Source organism: Poeciliopsis prolifica, unplaced genomic scaffold, assembly GCF_027474105.1.
Source record: "Poeciliopsis prolifica strain line A6 unplaced genomic scaffold, Auburn_PproV2 SCAFFOLD010, whole genome shotgun sequence".
Taxonomy (NCBI): domain Eukaryota; kingdom Metazoa; phylum Chordata; class Actinopteri; order Cyprinodontiformes; family Poeciliidae; genus Poeciliopsis; species Poeciliopsis prolifica.
The window spans coordinates 8170711-8195000 of record NW_026562385.1 but is presented as its reverse complement, the minus strand read 5'-3'; the positions used below and the strand labels follow the sequence as shown (position 1 = coordinate 8195000).

General features: G+C 39.9%; 1 protein-coding gene across 4 annotated transcripts; it reads right to left on the bottom strand.

The window, feature by feature from the left end:
- Nucleotides 1-5859: 5859 nt before the first annotated feature.
- On the bottom strand, nt 5860-23467 carry rbbp6 (retinoblastoma binding protein 6). Of its 4 annotated transcripts, none has more exons than XM_055036060.1 (20): nt 22766-23463; nt 20806-20911; nt 19568-19616; nt 17679-17723; nt 17487-17575; nt 17247-17343; nt 16008-16147; nt 15693-15865; nt 15444-15547; nt 15152-15310; nt 14854-15008; nt 14199-14301; nt 14051-14117; nt 13897-13939; nt 13503-13820; nt 11994-12110; nt 11274-11609; nt 9579-11189; nt 8665-8803; nt 5860-7459 (listed from the first exon to the last, which is right to left on the bottom strand). In XM_055036060.1, the coding sequence occupies exons 1-20, from the start codon at nt 22929-22931 to the stop codon at nt 6632-6634; spliced, it is 4845 nt and encodes a 1614-aa protein (XP_054892035.1). In that variant the 5' UTR covers nt 22932-23463; the 3' UTR covers nt 5860-6631. The 4 variants fall into 4 exon arrangements, with proteins under 4 accessions (XP_054892035.1, XP_054892031.1, XP_054892034.1 ...); XM_055036061.1 differs by adding an exon at nt 8191-8285 and having other exon boundaries at nt 7301-7459; nt 9579-11609; nt 22766-23467; XM_055036056.1 differs by having other exon boundaries at nt 9579-11609.
- Between the last annotated feature and the right edge of the window lie 823 nt (nt 23468-24290).

The window sequence follows — 24290 nt, the reverse complement described above, 5'->3', positions numbered from 1 at the left end:
ACATGCAGAACGTAAGTGTGGCTTTAAGATGTTTTCATTCTCTGTAGGGCTTCCACGTCAGAACCGCTCTCATAACGGCCGCAATCCAAATTTACACGTTTCACCCAAAAGGAACCAGAAAAAAACGTTGTGACAAAACTACTAAAGTAATTTACTGGAAACTTTTGTGACAAAAGACAGTTTGAGGAAGAGAGTAATCTCTGAACCGTGTGTTCTGTTTTTAATATATCCAAGTCATATGACAGTTTACTATCTACATGAACGGCTTGGAGTCAAGATCTGCAAAACTGAAATTGACATCCATCACTGGAAGACAGAGTGAGCATTAGTGCAAGCTAACATCATAAATATGCAATTAAAATTAATACAATGCAAATGGATACATGTTTTTTGGACCTTGCACACCTGAGGAAGAAGATTTCAGCACCAACTAATGTCCAGTGGTCAAAACAGACGCTGTTAAATCTCCCGCTGGAATGATTTACCTACACAACGAAGGAGAAGCTGCAAGTCTTTTAAATAATTTGAGGATCCTTTATTAAATCACACAATGCAGTTAAACTTATTTGATACTGAAGGTGACCAATGATCGCAGTAATTCCCTTCCTAACTGACTAAATAATAAAAAATGTACATATTTCCACATGTAAAATGTAAATCAAGCCTGTTGAACAGATGACTACTTCAATTAATTGGAAAAAAAGAGAATATTTGTGAACGCTAAGGTCTTCTGTTCACATGATAAATGTTATGATACGAGAAAAAAAAAACTACATTTGACAAAATTTGAATCTTATTTCAGGATTTGGCTTCAAAACATCCAACTCTCTTTAAACGAGCCTCACGGCTGTTTCATTTATATATTTCTAATTTTAGTAGGAATGATTGGCATTACGTAAAATCGACCTCATTTTTACGTAATCAATTAAATCCACCATCTTGATTTAACTGCCTTTAGTTGTGTTCAACTGAATGGAGCTGAAATACTGTATTAATAAGTTATTACACTTCATTTTTTTCTTAATTCCCCCCCCAAAAAATCTCAGGTGGATCTTTGGGCTTCTTCGATCAGAATGCAGGGCGGCCATTTTTGCCCCGATTGCAGCACCCTAACTACCCCCACCCCCCTCTCTGTGGCAATCAGCTGTTGTCGCCATGGACGTAGAAATCAAACAAAGTGCTCCACGTTCACCCCGGTGCGGGCCGCAGAGGGACGTCGACGTCAGGGCTTGCAAACAGCTGCGAAAAAATTGCGTGCTGCAAGTGCGAGCACTTCATCTCGTAAAAAAACAAAAATGCAATGTGCTGGTGACTCACTCTCACATCTCCCTTTATCTATCCGAGAGACACACGTTTCTGGACAGAAAGGTTTTCCTGCTTCACAGAGAGAGAGAGAGAGAGAGAGAGAGAGAGCGCTCTTAACCTTTTGCAAACAACTATAAATAAGGTGTCTAGACACCCTTTGCACTCTGGTGGAGGGGAGGGGGTCCCACACACAAATCAAGCCAATGTGACAACAGAGAAGAAGAGGGGGTGGACGGCAGGCTGTTAATAAATATGCATGATCTGCACAGTCCTTCAGGAAGCAAATAAAAAGAATGATTCACCCTGTTGCTTCACTTTCGATGGCCTTCTCGCAGAGACGCGTGAAGGCAGATGGAAAACAATATCTCCTTAAGGATTATTTATCCTTTTGATTTCAGTCGATCGAGTTTTATTTGTACAGCGCCTTTCAGGAACAAAATCTTGTAGGTTTTGAAGTAAATATGATCAAATATCCCTAATCACATAAAAACAACAAAAACAAAACAAAAAAACAGAAGAGAAATAACCCTTTATTCAAATCGCAACAGGCCAAATCTTTGTACAATGCTTGGCAATCATTATATTTATTAAAATAATTGCAGCTTTCTTGACGATATCACAACCTCCATCCATGATGAAACTGATTCGATTGAGAGCGCCTGAACCGCTAATTAGAGCAGTGATGAGTCAAACGTTTTCATTTTGGATTGCTTCAGTGTTTTCCTGCTTTGCTGGGGAAGCCGCTTTGTTTCATTGTCGCCGCACACAAAAGAGGCAGTCTTTCTTGTTTTTGGCAGAAATTGCCCCCAAATGGAGCAATTTATTATTAAAACGAGATAGTTACATGATAGAAAACCGGGCCCTGTTTTTAAGCACATTACTATTAGAAAAAGAAAAAACAAAGTGGTCTGAAAAAGCTAAACTGCTCTGTTCTGCATCTTTAAAAACCAGGCATGTGAAACACAAAACTTTCCAGGAATATTCACATATTTTCCGCGTTTCGTCATGTAGAAGTCACAAATCTTGGGTGCTTCATAGGATCTTTATGCAATAGATCTACAGACAGTCTGGCTTGCTTGCAAAGTAGATGGAATGTGACTTATTACCGTTTTCAAATAATCTGAAAAGTGTGGCATGCACTTGCATTCAGCCAAACTCTCTCCAGCGCCTCCTGAAGCTTAGTTCAGTTTGAGTCCTAAGGTTGGCGAACATCAGTTAAAGCCTTGTCCCAGAGACTCAATCTGATGTAAGTTTGGACTTTGACTAGACCACTCTGACACACAGATAACAGAGGTGGGGTTGCATGTTAAGTCTCAGTCCTGCTGGAAGGTGAACCTCTGCTGCTTTTGCTTTGGCGTATCAGAGTAAAGGGGCTGGACGTAGGATGTAGTAGTGTCTTCTCTCCCTGATGCAGACAAAAAAAAAACCCAAAAATGTCGGCTCGGAAACGTGGGCAGGGTGAGTTACCACCTGCATTCTACACACAAAAAATTAGACTTAATGCATCACAATGCTGAGGAAGAAAAAGTGTTAATTAGTTAGAGGCCACCGTCTTTCATACAGAGGTGAGGTGGGATTTAAAGCTCTTCCTAGACAGGACATCGCCGGCCCTGGGCAAAGGCACAGGGAACACAGTTTGCTGTAGCCTGAGAGGCTCATTGTTATTCTGCACACAGTTGTGGTCACAGACAGGGCCAGGCAGGCAGGAATCTGCCCAGACACACACACGCACGCACGCACACGCACACACACACGCACGCACGCACACACGCACGCACACGCAGTAGGGGCTGAGGGGCGCATGTTGTCAGGACACCTTACAAATGCTAAATTCCACACAAGATTAAGAAACACAAAAGCAGATCAGATTTGCATGGACACAATTGCACAAGCTGCAGCACACATTCCATCAGTCCGAAAGAAACATCTGCCCTCGGCAGACTCCCTCATCCAAACGCCTCCAGCAGCGCACGGAAGAAACCCAAAGCCTCTCAAGGGTCTCGGTGTCATTAACTCCAACGCGTCTGCAGGAGGACAGTCCGGCGTCGCGTCTTAACCTGGACTCTGGAGTTAGAGGCAGAACTGCACAGGGCACAATCTTCTACTTATGAATAGTTAAAGGAAAAGTTTATGAGTACAGCTAACTTATATTTGATTGGGAAAAGACCAGGAAAAGTGATGGGTTTGAATCTTGACCAGCACTTTTTCTGCACGGCGTTAGTTTGTTTTTGTCATGCTTGGTTCTCTGGTGCCTCCAGCTTCTTCTTTTAATTGCTCACAGGTATGAGTCGTGTGCATGGCGTTTTGTTCTAGCAGTCTTGGTTTTGCCCTATGATAGGCTGTTGACTCGTCCATGTTGTACCTTGGACGAGTCAACAGCCTCGGCCTGTCCTCATTTACACAGGACAAGACGAGGTACGTCCCCTCTCTGAAATGACTTTGTTGCACTTATTGAAAGCTCAAACAAATACTCAATGTTATATTAAAATGTTCCATAACCACATGTATGTGATAGACTATAATACATACGTATTACCTGTACACCCGCTAGTAAGAATCAACTCAATAACTACAACTGCAAAGCTCCCAAAGCTGCCCTAACAAGTGTTTGCTGATGCAGCCGACCCTAAACAAGCCAATTTGCATATGCCCACACACACCCACCCACCCACACACACACACACGCACAGACACACAGACACACACACACCCACAGCCTGGTGCTCTTCAGGCAGACCTGGCACCGTGCCGGAGCTGAAACGTCGGCATTCATCAGCAGCACAAAGAAGGGAACACGGATGAAAGACACAAACAAAGCAAGAAAAGCAACACAAATAAAGAGAAAACAGGCAAACAGGAAGGAAGTTGCTGCAGCGGATGTTGGGACGACAGGCAACAACATGAAGCTGAAGTATAAATCTAAGAAAGAATACCTCGATTCGTGTTCACACTACTCTGGGAAGGCTGGAGGGATGTTCCTCTTGACTGCTTTAAGGTGGACCTGTCTGCCTCCCTGGATCTTTGTGCATTGCTCTGATCTTTTTTACCCTGATTTCGCCCTTTTCTTTCTCCATCCAATTTTGGCTCAGTGCAGATCCCTTCCTTCCTTCACCCCACTACTGCTGTATAGACCTGTTGTCGCCCTTTAGCTGCTCTGTTGGAAATGGAGAGTCTGCTTCTGTCTGCTGAGCGTCCCACACCAGACATAACACACAATGAAGCACAGATGGACGTTATCTTCCCAGTTGCACATCCCAGAGCAAATCGGCAAACAGCAGAAAGAACACACTGAAGTTCAGTAGCTGATGCTGAGGATAAAAACAGCAGAGGATACCGTTTTTCTTCAAGATCTGAAGACGCCAGACTGTCCCGACTGTCCTTGCATCTCTCTGTCAAAGGGCTGGACGCCGGCCAAGTCGGGGCATCCCTCACAAGCGATTTCCCCGGTTGGGTCCAAGCGTCCCTTGGCGCTGGTTTCCTCACACAGCAACACGTCGTGGAGCACACGGAAAGGCACACAGGGGCTGGATGTTTGCCATTTTTCACGCTGCGAGTTAATGAGGCACAAAACAATTGGGATGAAATCAGCAGACAGAGGGCAGACATTTGTAAAAAATATTAACGTCCATGCATGCTTATCCTTGTTAAGGTACTAGTTCATGCATGATTTATGTGTGAATTACACACACAAAATGTCTTTAATGAGAATGTGTTTTCCTAGCTTATAGATTACCTGAAGGGCTGCTGAAGATCATTCTTATTTAGTTTTTTGCAATTTTATTATGAGGTCAATAAGTCAGCATCACTTTTCAATGTCACTGAAAGTTTAATTGAACTAAATTCACAAAGTAAAACTGAAAACCATTCATAGGTCGCCATGTTTGATGCATTTTTGTGTTTATGTAGTTATCTCGTCGCCAATGGAAATCCAAAATTCAGTGTCTCGGAAAATCGGTGTGATATGGAAGATCTGTTTCTGATGGAGAAAATAAAGGCAATGAAACCAGCAGGAGTATTAACTTGGTGCAGTCAGTCGTTTCACATGTCTGTTCTGGTTGGAAGCTTCAGGAATTTGACAGCAAGATCCTGCAAAACAAAAAAATGCAGAAAAAACTCCAGTCTTCTCTCAGGCTGTCGTGATGCACCGGTAGGTTGTTCAGGTCATTTTCTTTTACTTTTCTTGTTTTGCAAAACCTAATTTTTTAATAATGTATTTTAATGTTTTAAAGCCTTTAAGTTTTAATGTGTTTGGAATTTGCTAAAGTTGGAAAATGTATTGACCTCCCATAATTTAAGGTTATCATGGGACATTTGTGGGATTTGTTTTAAAATTAAAATGCTAAATAAAGGCTTAAAATGAGCATAATCTGGAAAGCTATTTAGACAGATGTGGACAATAATAATGAATTAACTGTAAAATGCATTTTTATTTTATAATTTTTTGTTTGTTTGATAATTTAGGTTTTAAATGTTTGATTTTGTCAGAAATGTGTTTTTATTAATTTGCTAGACTCACAAATAAAACAGGAAGGAAAAAAAAAAGTTCACCAACAATTCAAATATGGTTTCTTTATTTCCTCCAAACAGGAAATACAAGACTTTTTTTCTTTTAAATAATTAATTCAGCAGCAATTTATAACATTTACAAAATTAAAACGAAACCAAAATAAAAAAAAATAAACAGCACAGAGGGTGGAAATCATAAATATTCACAGTATCAGTTCTGAATCAGTTTCTTTTTAAGAGTCCTCTAGCGACCCCCATGTGAGGCAAATTAAATTCCTGACTCATTTCCTGTCGGAGAGGAAGATCCCCATTTCAGGTGTCACACTGCAGCAACGTAGCTGCTGGTGGTCCTCAGTGTGCCAAGCATGTGCAAATTCAAGCAACTTAAAATTGCTTGCAAACATTGTTGACATTTGATTCTGCACACGGTTTCTTTCGCGTCACGTGTAAAGTGCTTTTCCTTCACAAGCTGCCTGCGAGCGTTTGGCTTGATGCACGTCAGATTTGACAGATCTTAACGTGATACGGAAAGTACCCTGGTTATATAATAATAATAATTAAAAAAACAGTTATTGGAATAAATCCAGGCACCTCTTTGGTCAGGAAAGGAAAACATCATTCAAGTTGTTGTTTTTTTTTTTTCTTTTTTTTTCCTCTAAGAGTAAAGAAAATGTAACGGAGCAGAAACTCTCCTCCTGTTGCCTTGTCGACGTTGTGTTTGAACTTTTTCTCTGCAGCCTGTGGTTTTTCTCTCAGACTATTCGTCCCTGCTGCTCCTGCGGCTTGCTGAGGAATAGACGCTGCTGCCGCTGGACCTGCGTCACTCGTCCAGTCTCTGGGCGCTTTCCTCCCTCCGACTCCATCCTCCTCCTTCATCTCCAGCGGCTTTCCTGGCCTTTCCTGGTTTCTCTGCTTTCTGTATCCTTTCCTCATTTCTGTTTTTGCTTTGCATGAATTCCCAGGAGGTGAAGCCTCTTTGAGAGCCTGCAGGTGGCTCAAAGGAGTGCGTGCCTCTGTCCCTACAGTGGCTGTAAGCAGGTGGCGAGTGTCGAGTCCCAGGAGGTCTGTCTTTATAGCCGCAGCCTGCAGATTGACGGGGATAACTGTAGTCGCAGAAACGGTCTTTGCTTTGACTATTAATATCCGTGGACGCATCTCTGTGTCTTTTAGCTACATTTTGATCAGGCACATAGGTGGATCTGGGAGGTTTTCTGCTATGGCAAGAAGAACTCTGGTCACTCTCTCTCAGCTGGTCTCTCCGCTCCGTATCTTTTGAAACCGAGTTGAACGCGGTTCTCTTTGACGCCGGGCCATCCCCGTCTCTCCTCCTCCTGTCCTCCCTCTCTCGTGGTTTTGACCTCTCGCCCTCTCTTCGTCTTTCATTAGTTCTCTCTCTCTCGCCGCCACAAGAGGGAGCCACACTAGAGCATGACCCAGACGAGGCAGAGTTTCTCTCGTTCTCCTGGTCCCTGCCTCCCACGGTCACCCTGTTCCTGTCTCTCGCTCTCTCCGTTGATCTGAGACTCTTCTGTTCATTGTCTTCCACTGACTCGACGTTGGTCCTCGTCTCTGACGCCCGAGGCAGAGTGGCCTTAACTTCTCCTGTCGTCACATCTTTTTCAGTTTTCTCCCGCTTGGAGTGGGGTACCTGAAAAAAAAAAAAAAGTTCAATGTGACGTTTTTGTAGGTGGAAAATATCCTTATAAAAGAGAATGCAAAGATAAGGAAAGCGCAATAACAAACTGAAGATAGTTTGGCAACAAAAATTCATACAAGACATTTGTCTTCATTGTTTAAGCAGAAATATTAATTTTTAAAAAAAGATCTTGTGCAATTCAAACAAACGGCTTTACTCTCTCAAAACATTTTTCAAAAGCATTAAATAGTGAATGCTTATGGAAGCAGTGGTTTAGTCAAACGCACTAATCACAAATTTTATTCAGCTGATTTCAACCAACTTTTTTTTCTTGTAAACATATATATGCCAATTTCTTTTCCAATTTGAGAAATCAAGAAAGAAACGATCAGCAACAATAATATTAATAAATCAAATTAGCATTTTTTTTCTCATAAGAAAAGCCCTAAGCATCAGTGGAAATCTACAATTACAGTTAATTTCTTCAAGACGTGGGATGCGCAGACAACAAAAATAAAGCATTACTCCTACAGAACATCTTATAGTTACCAAGAAAATGTAATATGCAATATGTAACATGACTGCCACTTTTTTCATAAGAGGAAAAACCACCGATTTACTGTTGTGCTACACACAGCTCTGCAGTCAAACAGGCTTTCAAGAATAAAGATATTCTCACAATTCACAACTTTACATGATGAAAGAAAACAATCTGTAGAGTTTCTAGAAATGTGGACTCTCACCCCTCGCTCTGAGCTTCCCAAAAGACTGTCTGTTGCTGTAAGTTCAACCTTCCTGTTATCTGGTGAGGACTCACTCCATTTTTAAAAGTTGCAACCTGAATGAAGAGCAGACACGCCTCTGTGAAATATACAGTCTCCTGTCTAGAAACTTCTGCCTTCACTTTAAGCCTCAAAGACAGAATAAAAAGTCTAACTTTGAGTCATCTACCGACAGTTGCAGCCTTATCGGAACAACTTAAGTGCGGTGATTTATTCATTAGTGAGAATAGATAGATGCAAACTGAGGTCTGTGAGAATGAATTGATTAGACATATCTGGATGAATACCGAAGCTGTCATTTTTCACAGCTGTTTGTGTTGTAGCCGGTGTCAGGAATCACACGGCCAGATCAAATCGAGTCCTCAAACCATTTGCTGGTGCCACCATACGAACGCATCTTCGTCTGCACAGAAAAATAATAATGAGCTACGTTACCTGTAGATTCAGCTGTGTGGGTTCATTCTGTGTGACTTCGGCTCCGTCGTTTGATTTCTCTTCCGGACGTTTTCCCCCCGCCATCGTCGCTTCCTGGCTGCCTTCAGCACCGCGGCTGCTCGTTAAAGGGGCTTGACTGCTTTTACACGCACACACATAGAAAACAAGTTTTAAAAAAAAATCATGAATAATGTAGTGAAGTAACGTTTTAAAAAAAAATGTAGTGCCTTACTAAACCCTTTGAACATTTCCACATTTTGTCCACATTGTACAATACAGCATATTCCATTGCAGTGTGACAAGAGTCACTCTCAGGCCGAATCGGACTTTAGAAACACAAACCTTACTCTTGGTCCCACATTAAGGACCAAGAGTGGGGAAAAAAAAAAAAAAAAAAAAACAAAAAAAAACAAGAAGTGATTTTCTGAGAAGTGTGGCATGCATTTGAATTTAGTTTAGAAATAAAACCCAGAGAAAGCAAGCGGTGTTGGGCAACATGACCCTAAACATACAGCAACTCCTCACGCCTGAATGGTTGAGAGAAAAACATAACCGCGTGTTAGACTGATCCACTCAACGTTCAGACCAAAATGGATGACAGTAGGATTGTATTGACTGAAGTGGACTGAACAAAAAAACACAACAAACTTTTAGATATTTGGAAAAACTTTGAAAACAAAATTCTGCCATTGTTGTCAAATGACAATGATTTGCTACTTTATGTTAAATCGACGTCAGACTTTAAAATAACACACTGAAGTTTATCAAGTTAATGGGAAAAGTTGAAGGGTGTTACCATTGGTTTGTGGAAAAGCCCGCTGATTATATAACACAATTGAAAGAAAAAGCAAATAAAGCCCCTCATTAACTGTAATTCATCATGAACTTGAAATAACATTCAGAATAACTCTGACCTGCTGTGCTTTAAAGGGTCGTTCTGTCGATGGATTTTTGTTCTGCTTCTCTGAGAGCTCGATCTCACGGCGTCGTCTTCTTTCTGTGCTTTGACTCTGCTTCCTCTGCCTGCACCACCTTTCTCTAGCTGAGGTAGGATACTCTTGTGATCTCCACAGCCATCTTTTTCTCTCCCTGCCTTTTGGTCCTTTCCTGTTTTTCGCTCCCCGTCCTCCACTCCTTCAAGTGCACAGTGCCATAAATCCAAGTCGTCATCCTCTCTCTTCTTCTCCCCCCCGTCCTTTTCTTCCCGATTAGGGATTTTCGTACACACATCCTTCTTGTCAACACTAGAGGTAGCTTTGTTTCCTGACTCTCTAATATCTTTTAAAAGCGATAATATTTTCCCCTGTGACTTAACTCCAGGGCTTGATTCTCTCTTTTCTTTTGCCCCAGTGTTTGTATTGTCTTCTGTAGCCTTCTCCTCTGTAACTCCTGTCGGCTCTGTCCTCTGGCCAGTACAGATCTCCAAACCAGAAGAGTTCTGTTCAGTCTTCTCAGCCCTCCTTTTCCCGTCCAAGTTGATATTGATACTTATCTTCTTCTGAGACATTACCTTTACCCCTCCTTCCCAGATGTCTTGTTTAGCCAGAGGTGATGCTTCCCTTTCTGTCTTCTTCTCCTCAGTAGTTTGCGTTCGTCTGACAGACGACTTCAGGGATTCACTTTCAAGGCTTTTGGGTTCTTCGGCAACTTTCGGTTGGAGGCATTTGCTACTTTTAGTCTTAGTAGGAAGATCCTTGTGTTTTTTATTTCTCTCCTCATCCTGTTTCTGTCTCTTTTTGTCCTGCTCTGATTTTGAGTCAGAAGTCTTGCTGCCTTCCGGGTGCTGGTGCACTTCTGACATATTTGAATCTGTGCTGGGTTTTGTTTTGCGTTTTCGCTCTCTGTTTTGACAAGAGCTCGAACCTTTGTCCTTTCTAGGCTCTTGCTGCGTTTCTAATTTAGTTTTGTCTTTGGGTTTTTCTCTCTTTTCTTTGTATAGAGGTCGATTTGGTTTTAGAAGAGGCTGGATTGGTTTTAAGGCGTCGCTGGCAGTTCCTTTGTGCCCAAGCGGTGAGCCATCCTTGCAGCTGTTCGGTTCAGTTTTGCGCCTCCTCTTGTCTTGCCTGAGAACATTTATGGAGCAAGAAGAGTCAGAAGATGGTGACTTCTTTAGTTTTTTCTTATTCTCCTCATTTCTCAGGGTGCTGCAGTCTTCGACCTTTGTCTTTGTTTGTGGATTGTCTTCGGGTTTCGCTTTTTGTCGACTTGCTTCCTCTTTGCTCTTTGTTATAGAGTCTGGTAGACTGCTATCCCTCTCCAGGCTCTCCTTCACGTTGTCCGTCAGCTGAATCTGGACTTCTGGTGGAGTGGAGGGTCCGTCATTGGAACAACGAGAAGGTGAAGAATGGTCATCATTGACTTTAGGCGATGAACAGCTGTCACTTGAGAGGTGATATATCGGGGAGTGATGGTCATTTGAGGAATTAGAGGGAGGAGAGCCGCTGTAATTAGAGTCCTCAGATGTAGGTAAGCCGTCGCCCTTCCTCAACGTCTCTCCATCTTGTTTTAGGTAGAAAGAGTCCTGACTAAACAGTGGTGGCGGTGGAGGTGGGGGAGGGAAAGGCAGATGGTGAAACTGGCTGATGTAGTTACTGAAGTATTTATCATACCATTCTTGGTACTCCTTCTTCCACTGAAGATAGCACTGCCTCTCCAGCTCCAGGCAACTTGTGTCGCTCAAACCCTTAAGACCTGAAGACTTTCTTGCTTCCCTCATTGAGCGCTCCCCCCGCCTCTTTGAGCCGTGGCTGCTCAAACCCGACCGCTTGCCGTGGTGGCGGTCCTTCTGGCTGTGGTCCGAGGACGACTTGGATCTAGAATGGGAACTGCTTAGAGGTGAAGAAGACGAGGACGGTGTGGGAGAGCGAGGCCGTTTGTAGCCAAAAGACCTGGAGGGGTTGGAGTGGCTGTGGAAGGCTCTGTGACTTGAGTGAGGAGAGCGATGCCTGGAGGGGAAAAAAAAAACAACAAAAAAGAAATAAATGAAGTTGGACACTCTCACTCAAGGCAATACTGATGTTTCTAAATACAAAAACAAAGAACTTGAGACCAGAAGTGAGCTCAAGTCATTATTTTGTAAGTCTCAAGTTAGGCTTAAGACTTTTCTCCCAACTTCAAATCAAATCCCAAGTAAAGAGAGCAATCTACCAAGTCAAGTTCAAGATATGCAAGTTGCGTCAAACACCTAAACTTTAGATTTCAAACAAGTTATTCTGGGTCTGGCATCCTGTGCCAAATGTCCAGAAAACTGCAAGCAGATTCTTACTGCACATGAAGTAGTCTTGAGCCAGAAACAACACCCCTCAGCTAGCAGGAGGAGAAAGAAATACCTTGATCTGGAGCGGGAGCGGGATTCAGAACGACTGGATGATCCAGAGTAAGAGCGGGATGATTTGGATTTGGAGGACTTTGAAACAGAGTGAGAAAAGGACCGCTTGTGAGGCGACCTGTGTAAGAGAGATGAGAGGATGTATCCAGAAAATACTTTTTAGTGTCGATTCTTGGAGTTGATTATGTTTTCTAGAGAAATATTTTTTTTTGAGATCAAAAAAAAAAAAGAAGAAAAAAGAAAAAAAAAAGAACAGACCTGGAAAAGTCACCAATGATACTTTTCTGATGCTCTATGGACAATATTTTAATTTTACATCTCAATGAGACTGGAGACACTAAAATAAATCTTGGGTTTTTCAGCTTTTGTACTTTTTTCCCCCCCTCATGAAAATAAATTACTACAATCCTGATATTGACATAATTTCCCTCCAAATCAACAATCTACTAATTAGTAGTGAAACATTTGTGAAAAAGGTAACTTATCATAGAGGAATTGTGATAAATTATCAGTGTCAGAGGTCAAAGATGAGGTACATGAGCAATACTGCTCGTCTCGTTACAGGACAGAGTTGTAGATCAATAGCCTGATACTTTTCTAAAACGGCAGCAGCTGCTAAAGTCAGATGTCACACTGTCTGAGTTGATCACTCGACCTCTAAACTCTGAAATAAGTTCAAATGCAACCCACAGAAACCAAACGATCCATTACTGATCATTCAAATGGTTGCGGGAACGCCCACAGCCATTTTGTTCAGCCTCTCATAGACTGCAACTTTTGTTATTTTCTGCAGAAATCAAATTTCCATCCACTTTGACCTGGTTTTCAGGTGTTTTTATAGTTGCGAAATTTCCCTAAATCCACACAGCATTCTGCTGCAGTCATACAGTGAAAAAACGTGGAGAAATTTGATAAAAAAAATATATGTAGCTAAGCAAAATAAAAAAACAACAAATAAATAAAATAAAAAAACTAAAATACAATTTACTTCTCAAAATAACTGATAAGCTCACATTAACATTGGATGCTGGTTTTAAAGGGGGATATTGTAGTTAAATTGAAACTATGATTTAAAACAAAATAAAGCAAATACTGACCATGGCACTGCTGGGTAGGGAACAAACTATATCTAAATTTGAACTGATTGATTTTATAGAAAGTTTGTTGTTTTAATGCAAGTCAAAAATACTTGAATTGTTGGGGTTTGCTTTACGAAGATAGCAGACATTAAATCTAAATGGGGTAAATTTACATTTCTTATTTCCAATTCAAAACAACTAAGTTATTATATTCTCCAAGAGCAGCTTATGTTTTTGCATAACAAAGCTATTTCAAGAATTTGGACAACACATGACCCGCTGCTAGACTTTAAAAAGACGCAAAGAAGCTCAAGAAGAATTTATGAAAACTTAGTGAGTCTTAGTACTGCATCACTGAAACGCGTTAGGGATGAAAATGATAAAACCTGGATGCCTGGGATAGATGTCAAACATCTGAATATTTGCTTTACCTCTCTTTTTTCTTCCTCTGAAACCTGTACCACTCCTTCGGGATTAAAACAGGGATAGATGATGTGGTGGAGGAGCAGAGGGAGGGGAGCGGGGCTCCAGGTGGGATTGGAAGCTTCCAGGCGTGTGTGGTCGGCGGGTATCCAGGGAGGTAGCTGCTGAGGGGCTGGTGGGTTGGAACAAATGTGTGAAAGGGTGGCGAGCGAAACAGAGGCGTAGGCGTGGTCTGCAGTGAAGAGTATGATGATGAAGAGGAGCGAGCTCTGTGCTGCTCTGAGTTAGATTCAGTCAGGCTTCCAGCAGGATAAGTGGACATGGGGCTGAGGAGCAGAGCAAAAACCATCTCAGATTCAAAGAGACGCAACTAAAACCAGAAACGTTCTCACACATACATACCTGTCCCTGGAGGTCGATGACCCAGAGTGTCTAGTGGTTGACTCTGTGGATTTAAAAAAAAAAAAAAAGATTTAATCTAATTAGTAATCAAAACAAATATATACCAAAAAACAAACAGAAGAGAATATAAAATTCCAGATTAAGAGTTACTGACCTGAAGACGGTTGGCTTTGTTTGACGCATGTAGACTGAAGCTGTTCTGTTCCCTCCATAGAGTTTACCTGAAGAGACAGAAAGATAAAACAATGATTAAGAACAGACATATTATGGTTGTGTGTTTCACTGACATCGAGTCTCCTCACCAGTGGGATCAGCTGGGAGGGAGCATCAGACAAATCTTTATTAGAAGGCAGGCCAGACGGAGCAGCAGCTTCTAAGTCATCGGGTGTCTTTTCTGGTTCCTCACTGAGGAAGAAACACAAAGAATAAGCACCACATGAATACCTTCATTTTTATTACCATAGTTTATTCCGGTAGCATAACTTGTCAAGGAAAACCTTCCGAAAATCAAACCTTTAATTAGATTACGTTTTATCATTGGAGAAATGAATGACTTCAGTAGATTTCCAGGTGCCACCATTGTTGGTGAGAAAGCAAGGCATTCATGGATGTAATTGAAGAATTTCCTTAACTTATACAAATTGATGAGATTCTTATTTTTCACTGATCCTATTTGCAACTGTGCCACCAGTAAGAACTGTTGATTTGAACAATATAAAATGAACTACAGAATAAATGCAAATCATATACATAACAAAACTTTTGAGAAAAATGAAAAAGAACAAGCACTAAATCAAAACAATAATAATACTAAAGAAAACAGTCAAGTGTGTTGAAACCCTGTCAATGAAGATTGAAGCAGTAAAAATGGAAAATCCTTCACCTCCAACAAGCACTGTAAAATTACAACTCATATTATCCTTTATTGTAGATCTGTGTTTATGTGCGATTAATTACTTGTTGGATGTCACTCCCAGGCTTTGCTCAGGCTGGGTTGACGTGCTCTCTGAGGAGTTCTCAACAGGTGAAGGTTCTGGAGTTACTGGGCGACCCTCGGCGCTTTGTGATAAGAGCGGAGATTTGTCTGGTTTCGGCTTGTTCACCATCGACTCCTGAAAACAAAATAGGACGAGAAAAACTAACTCAATGCAAAAAGCCTCAAGAAAACAAACGCTTTGTATTCTAACAAACGATAATAGCTTCATAAAAGTGCTAGATGCAGACAAGAACCGTCACGTTTCGGTATATTATTTACCTGTTCAGTGTTGGGCGACTGGAGCGGTTTCTTGGTCTTGTTCTGAAGCATGGAAGCGGTCAGAGTGGGGACAGGGCTTGGTTTTGGGGTAGTGTTCTGAGACAAAGGCGTTCTCTGGACTTTGCCCGAGCCTCGTTCTTTTTTAAAGTTATTCACAGCCTGCGTTGGGTGTTATAAAAATAGTCAAATTATTGCAATGTAAGCATTTGCATACAAACGGAGGAAAATATATGGATGGTAAGCCTAGACTAAAAGAGTTGAAGTATTACATGCACAATGTCTGTTCATTTACCTGTCGAAGAAATTTATTGGCAATCAAAGTATCAGGGGAGACGTCTGATTGGCCACATGTCGGGCACACATGGGTCTCCGACTCAAGCAAGGCAGTTCGAATACCTGTACACAACAAAAATGTTCTGCTTTTCAAAACAAAGGTTTAGCAGGATTTTTATAACTTTGGGGAAGGAAACCGGTTCATACACCACGAGTAAATTTAGTCAAGATTTTAAGTGTAGGATGTGTGTGAGAGATGCAAACTCACAATCATCACAGTAGCTATTTCCACAGCAGGGTATGACCACAGCGTCACTCAGCAAGTCATGACAAATTAAACAGAGGAGTTCATCAGGTATGGGTTCTTCCTTTTCTTCACACTTAGGTTGCTCCTGTGGAATAAAAGGAGGCTTCTCCTTCTTACCAACAGCATACGCCTCACTGCAATCAGAAAAGGGGAACGCACCAGTTCTTTATGCAGATCTACTCATTAAATTATTTCATCTGACACAAAAAAAGGACAGAGGTCACATATATAAAACTATTCATACAAAATAATAGATGAACTTTGTTCTACACTCACGCATCTATGGCAGGAATTGCATAACGTCCACAATTGGTCAGCTTGACTCCCTTCATATTAGGATCGTCCACCTCCACCATGAAGGATCGAGGGATTCCTGTGCTTTTCTTTATCCTCGGAGGAGCCTCAAAATTTTTATCCTGCAGTCAAACGCTTTCTTTCAGATTTAGTGCAATACAAACTGCATTGTGAACATCGGGTCCAGTTTATTTAACCAAACTTTGGAAACCACAAAAAGAAAACAGCAGCTTAAACACATTGTTGCCTCAAAGTTGGGTATTTACACTCATTTCCTCAAAAAATCTCCATGACAAGGTGGTGCAGACAAAGAAACAAATGAGGTTTTATGTCAAAGATTCGTCATTTGAAGGACAAGGATACCAGGTAGTTGAATACATGACTCATAACCAAAGCATAATATAACAAGAATAAAGTTGAAATACTACAACAATTATTGTAATAGTACAGCTGCATACTACTAATTTTAGATATTGTTTAATTTTGTTACAGCAGCTCTGATACTCTGTCTTTCAATTCACTGTTACAAATCATATTTATTAAAAATAAACAAAGACAAATAACTACTGGTTAGTTTTAAAATGATCTGCATCTCCAAAGCAAAGTTGTTGGTGGTTGATACGACTTGGTCATTAAGCTGGAGAAGAACTGAAGGTTCACCTTGAATCCAGCGGCCTGGTGCCCTGCAGACAGTCCTCTGGGGTCAGCCTGAAACTGTTTAATTGATCTCAGGAGGTTTGGACATTTTATTGTCAGCTAAGCAACACTGCTGCCAACCGACAGACCCCTCAGGTGACACTGCTAGCCTTTTTATTTCTTCTTATAAATAAAACTAAACTATTCATGCAAATTATCAGCTTTTATAAGTAAGGTATGTTGCTACAAGCTTCATATATTTCCCCTTGACTGACCAGTAAAACTGTTGATAGAATTGTATTACTGTGCAATTTAAAGTGCTTATGATTACTTAGGACTGATTTAAGCAGCAATCCGTTAATTAAATAAAAAAAAACAAAAACATTAAAACACCACAGGTGTGTTGGAGCTGATCTAAAACTACATCAACTCAAATGTTTGCTCAAACAAAAAAGCCTCTAAAATCTCACACAAAAAAGAAACAGAAAAACTCAACATTTACATTTCATTTATCTACAAATCTGCGTGACGTAACCAGAAACTCTTGAGATGCAGGCCTGTTCAGAGAGCACGTCATGCACTTACCCCAGTCCCTGGGCAGTTCCTGATATGGTGTCCACCATTCCCACACCGATGGCAGAAATAGTTTTCTGGAAGGGTCAGGCCAAGCTTTGAGCTCATCCTACAGAATAATAAAAAAAAGGTAAGGAAGAACGTGATTTACTGCAAAGTAAAAAAAAAAAAAAAAAGTAACTTTTGAGCAATTTTCATACATTCAAAAGTGAGTTGATATATATAAAAAAATAAATATCTTGAAACACTCACTTCATCATTTCACAGCTGGACTGATTCATCATAACTCTGATCTTATCCTCCTCTGAGACATCAGCTTCAGCCAAGTTAGCCAACTGCATCTACATGATATAAACGACAAAGTTAGTCAAATTTACTGCAGTTTATTTTAAACTAGTGCAAAGAACCCCCCCTCTAAAATACACAAGATAAAAGTTGGCATACCTTGGAGAAAAATGACAAAGCTCTGGTAGAGCTGGACTCACTGATCTGTTAAAGTTGGGGAGGGGGAAAAACACAACATATAATAAATTCTCTTTAGAATTAATATTGCACTTTTGAGTTGAATGAACTGAATTAAAACCACTCTTATAAAGTGGCAAAGGAATACAACGATGGCACAATCCCCTGCCTGCTTAAGCCTACACACTCATCTCCATGTATAAAACTGTAAACTAACTTTTTTAGAGATTTTGCAGCAGCTACTTAAAGCTAATAGATAATTTCAGTGGCGTTTGCATAGATCCTTATGAAATAATAAATTCTGTGAAATGTAAAAAAAAAAAAATCTAAATTTGTAACCCCCTTTTCTGTGAGCTTTTCTAAATATATAATTCAGTCTAAATGCAAATGTTCCTTGAAGGCCTTAGAGGTTTGCTAAAGGACATTAGTAAAAGATCATCATAGACCAAGGAGTCCATTCAATCTGTAATTGAAAGTGTTTGGCCCAGACTGCTAGATTATGCAAACAGCCAAATAAGAACATTACTAGGAGAATAAGCAATGAGGTAACTGAGGAGGAGCTGCAGAAATCCATAATTCAAGCTCGGTACATTTGGGGTGCATCAATTCTCCAGCTATAGCAAACTATATTGGTGGCAGCATCATGCTTGAAGATTTCAGATTTGTAAACATGTCTGAACCCATATTGTTTTTGTTCCTTTCACATCTCAGTCTTCAATTTGTCAGTCCATCACTTAAAATACTTTGCAAAGTTGTGGATGTAATGTGACAACATGTACTAACATTTAATACGAATACTTCTGAAAGCCACTGCATCTGTACACAGATCACAGTAAAGAATTTGTCAACTTGTCCATATGCAATTTTACAGCAACATTCTTCTTTTATATATATATTTACTCAACAGAACAATGACTTAATGTCCAAAATGTGTCAGGTAATAAAACTGTAAAAAAAACACAAAAAAAAACACAAAAAACATTTCCCATATTTTTTACAAATCACTTTATTGAGAAAGCAAACACAAAAAGGTAAGCAGAGTAAGCAGTCCGTGTGAAACGTAAATTATTAAGAGGGGCAGATGCTTCACCTACTGAAAAACCAGAAAGAATATTAGGTCAGAGATCAATTCATACTGCACCATTAAAAAAAAAGAAAGAAAAAAAGGAGTAGGTTTCCCACCCTCTAATTTAAACAAAAGTGCAACTCTGAAAAGGTCAGCACTGTAATATTAAGGTTGAGTACGGTCAAATCAGACTTTTTTTATTCTTAAAGCTTAAATATTTTTTTATCTTCTTTGATCAGACATATGTTTGTAAAAAGTAAGTTTAGTGAATAATAATTATTGTTGGTTAATAATGTCTGGTAGACTAGTTTAGATGCCCATCATAAAAGCAAGCAGAAAACCCAGCTGAATTAAGAAGAGAGAAAACGTTTTTCAAAAGAAACCCATTGGAAGTGGAGTCATTTTTAAGAGCAGAGGCAGGAGGAGAAACTGCCAGCTGATGGCTGACAGCGGAGCCATTAACTTAAAACAACAGTTGGGTTTATCAGCTGTGAATAGCTGGCAGGCATGATAATGTCTGACCCACCCGTGCTGCTCTCACATCCCAAACAGAAATACTGGAAGAGCTCTGACAATGATTAGTGTCTGGTTTGAATACCAGCTGAGAGTTTAGCAGAAACTTTCCTGCTTTTCAAATTGAGTTTCGTTGCAAATAATAATAAAAAGGGATTTTTCATAGACCTATATGAACCACCCCCAAAAAATAACTTCAAGCAATTTGAAATGAAACTGAACAGTAAGATATAATAATTAGCTTGTTATATTAAAACCTATTTGCCTGTGTGTGTTGTGTTGGGTTACATACTGCTCTATGGGATCCAAAGGCTTTGGGAATCTGGACATCTGATCTTTCTCTGAAACACAGAAAAAAAATTTAACAAAAACTCTCTGAGATGGGAATAAAAAACACACACATATATATATATATATATATATATATATATATATATATATATATATATATATATATATATATATATATATATATATATATATATAGATATATATATATATATATATATATATATAAAGTAAAGAAAACATGCAGTTTCCTTTGCAGGTGGGTGAGCGGCAAGTAAATATATTTTAGGAGGAGTGTTTGTAGAGGGGCCCTGGATGACTTCCAGGGCCCCTCTACAAATACAAAGTCCAGGTAGTTGACAGAATCAAAGAGGGGACATTTGGTAACAAAGTCAACTTGGAAATAACTTTCCCAGTGAAACTGCAGGTAAATTAAAATATAACATTACATCAAACTTACCCATTACCTTTTATGTTTTTTACCCATTACAACCAGGTTTTAAATAAACAAAGTATGTTGCCACATGTGACTTATATACACCTTTGAATCCTTACAGTATTTCCTTTAAAATAACTAAATATAGATGCACAGTCAGCATAAAAACGTATTAGACTAGCCATTATCGCTGACTCAGCCTGTTCCAACTAGAACCTGACCTATGAAAACTATAAAACAGCTAGAGCTCAAAATAGCTTGGAAAAAAATAAAATAAAATCAGAGTTGTTCTATTCACCGATTCAATAACTGGTGTGCTAATTAGTGTTGAAGCAATATCCTGAGTCACTTAAGCAAAGCAGCCTAAAGAGCTGCCTCAGTGTAGTGTATAATTACCGTTTCTGCTGATGCTATCAAACGTAGCTGATCCATAAATCCTAGCAATAATCATTTAATTATCTAACTTTAAGTCTGTCGAAAAACCCCCATTTACTAAGGTGTAACTAACTAAACAAACATCTGTGGAAATCAACCAAGACACTGGAAGAGGATTTTTTTAATGAAAATGTTTAGCACATCACACAGCCTGAAGGTTGTGCTGTTTGAATTCACTCCCGACACGTCGGCTTAACCTCAACTGTTTTTAATCTTTTCTCATTCCATGCCGTCGTAAGCCCTGTTGAATCTGAGTTTTTACAGTCAACCGTTACTCATCTAGAGGCAGGTTTCACACCGCTAATGCTGGGTGTCGTCTTCTACAACAGGCATGTCAACATCAATGAGGAAAACTCAAAAAGCAAACGTACTTGTGGCTGGTCTTGCTATTTGAGCTGGACTTTACTCCAATGAGGGGAATTCTCCTGACTATGACAGAGGAGCCTTTGGGGATGTGACCACCATCTTCAGTGAACTCTAGGGGTGAAAAAGCATCAATATAAAAGGGTTAAAGAGGAAAATTTGCGACATTAAGATTTGCTTTCTGCAATTCCGAGTTTGACGTTAAAACAAATTAATTATGTAAAAACAGAATCGTTGAAAGGCAAAATGTTTCGCCCATTTGTGTTGCCTAGGGTTACTGGCACCCTCCAACCCTCTTGCACTCATTTGGATTAAACTCTAGACATCTAAATATATTAGAATATTATAAAGATAATTTATTCTACTGATTGAAGTAAATGCGAGACTCATACCAGTTCATTAAGAACAGGGATAAATTATCATTTTGATAATTATTGGCAAAAGAGTTATCTAATTTTTGCAACTTACTGAAAAGTATACATGATTGTATGTTACATGTAATCAATACTTGATTGGGTTTCCTTTATGCATGAATTAATGCAGTTTAAGGGCAAAGGAATAGCCTGGACATGTCACCAACTTAGAGTAGTTAATTAAGCTATGAACATTTTTTTTGTACTGTAGGAGAAACCTGGAGTACCCTGACAGGACCCACACATGTGCAGAGGGAGAACATGCAGAAAAGCCTCACGACTTCTTTCTGCAAGGCAGCAACGCATCATGCACTTCAACATGCATCAATATTCCATATAAATGAATTAAACTAGACAAAACAGTGGCTTTCCTTTTCTTTTAAGCGGAAATACACTGCTATTGCTTTTCACTGCCAGGTACAACATTAAACATATTTGTTGCTGTAAATCGTTTGAAATATATATATATATATTTTGAGGGGGTTATAAAATAAACATTTATCACAATTGATTAAAAAAATGAGACTCTGAAGCATTAGAGGGTTATTGTGCAAGAGTACAACTCAGAAAATATGTGGATTTGCAAGATCATGTCCTACCTTATTGTTTCCAAGTGTGTCACAAAAAAAAAGAGACGCAAGAAACACACAGAAACAATATCCCTGACCTGAAGAAACATGGGATAAGGTTTAAATCATGGGACAAAAATAGGTATTTAGGACACAAACACCCTTCATTATTCTGCCCTGCTGATTCTTGAGTGGCTTTCAAAAAGTAATCATGCCCCTTCATCTTTTTCGTAGTTTGCTCATCATAAAGCTTTTCTAAAGATAAACTTTAAAAGTGGAAGGCTGTTTTACAACTGTCACCCATTTCTTTTCCACTTTGCACTATTTTGTGTCAGTCTGTCGCACCAAATCCAAATCAACTCCCAACACTGACGACTGTAGTTGAAGGAAAGAAAATATAAAAACATAAAAGCATGCCAAATACCTCCTTGAGACAATGTGGGTCACTTTTTGTTTCCAGTTCATTTTAAATTCTCAAGTCTCTAGTTCAAGGGTGTGCCTGCCTAGTGTTCAGTCTGCTGCATTGTTTTTTTTTTTTTTAATCTTAAATCATACAGTCTGTGGCTGCAGTTTAAGCCTTATGGCCATGAGTAGTGTCTGGCTTTTCCACCCCTCGACCTTCGCTATTTTTAAACCAACATCTCCTGCAGGATGGCAGCGCTGACACCACTGATCCACCCACGTCAGGCGGTTTAATTAAGGGGCATGAGGCGTGAATGCAACAGGAATGTTTGCCCATTCATTACACCTCTTTTGTCCCGGTACGACTTTTCTGGAGCCCCCCAGTCAACCTGAAAAAGAGGTAACGGGAAGCCAGCTCCCATTAGACAGCTGTCAATGCGGGCCCACGTGTTTTCTTTCAAACTTTAAACCGTCAACCTGCTTTTTAACCGTCAGGGGAAGAGCGAGGTGATCAAAAAAAGCAACAATAAAGCATATCAAGCTTAAAATAACATGCTTTTTTTTTATTCATTTTATTTATTTACCTTCTTTGGTTTGTGCGTTTATGATCTGCAGGTCGCAGTCCCCGGCTCTGAGCTTCTCCCTGCCCATAATCTGCTTCTTCAAGTCAGTCAGCGAGATGTTCGGCCCGTCAAAAACCACCGTGTCATAGCTGAGTTTGGAGGAAAACTTATAGTGAATGTGAGCCATACTGGAAGCAAGCTAAAAGCCTGGTTCTGAGTCGCCAGGAAGCTCGATGGCTAGTGGCTTTTCTCCTCTGACAGAACACCCACCACCCCGCTCGCTTGGAGCTGTTCCGGAGGTGAGGGCGTGGGGGCTAGCCGAGGTTAGCAGCAGCGGCTCGGCAAGCAGCGTCGGTGGTCTGCCGCTAACAAGCTAGGTCGTTAATTGACTCCAACTGCCGGATTTAAAGTGGGTCTCGCAGGATGACAACTCCCGGTTTCACTCGGAACAGGTGCGCGGACTCAGCCCGGACCGCATTCGTTCGGTTTCGAGTCTAATTTGAACTTTTATTCTCGCTAATGTCGCTTTCAATCCCGAGCGGAGTTCTCTGATAGAAACCGCCAGCTGTTTCCACAAGCAACCGCTCGTCAGCAGAGTGCACGCACCAGACCGTGCTGCCTTCACGTAAACTCCGACAGTCAAGGTCTGAAACGCGTTTTCTTTCTGAAAAACGCAGAGCGGAGACCAGGGTAACGCTTACAAATTTAGACAAACATTTCCAAAAATGTTATGCTGATATTAAGTAATTGATTTTAGTTAATATTATTTCCTTAATAACTTTCTCATCATATATTTCTTTAGTTAAAATAGTAACATATCAGTCTGAACTGAAACAATGAAATATGTTGAAGTATAGGTAAAAGTTTGTCATTGTATAAAGAGTGACTGTAATGGTAGATTAACTATTAAATTGTCACAGTGTTTGCAGGCAATCACCTAATTCTATCCAGTTATTCTTTTCGGCATTTCTTAGTAGCCATCTCGACAATTTTTCTTTTTTTTACACTTGAACGCAGCATATTCCCACAACATCCGAGTGCACCTGTTTTCACTCTGGAGACAACAAGCAGCCGTAGCCGAAAAACAAACAAACAAATAAAAAAAAAACAAGACAATGGATAACTATCAAACGTGCGTCGTTAACTTGATTTAATTTGAAACAAAATTATTGGTTGGTTTGATTATTTTTAGTGACGTAAAAATTACCTTTTGGTGCTAACATAGTAGTAATCCAAAAAAAAAAAAAAAAAAAAACTGAACTTTAAAAATTGTAAATAATAATAATAAACATAAATAAAAATTCAAACTGAAAATGTCCATCAACTCCTGTCGTTCAGGGGCCGAACAATGTGCCACCTAAAGAATCCACTAGAGGGAGACAAAGTATCGTTTAGTCAAATTTCTTGATAGTTAAAATGCAGCTAATCATACTTCCTCATTAAGTTATATTCATTAAAAAAGTCTGGCAAAAAACCCTGTTATTATTACTATTGTAATTGATAGCATTTATTTTTTAAATGTTTGATTACATCCACTGTGGATTGA

Coding starts and splice junctions, on each gene's coding strand:
- rbbp6 (XM_055036056.1), bottom strand. CDS start 22,931: ATGGCTCACATTCACTATAAGTTTTCCTCCAAACTCAGCTATGACACG. Junction 17,724..19,567: donor CCTTTGGATCCCATAGAGCA/GTATGTAACCCA, acceptor CAACTTTAACAG/ATCAGTGAGTCCAGCTCTAC. Junction 14,118..14,198: donor CCTCCCAGCTGATCCCACTG/GTGAGGAGACTC, acceptor CTGTCTCTTCAG/GTAAACTCTATGGAGGGAAC.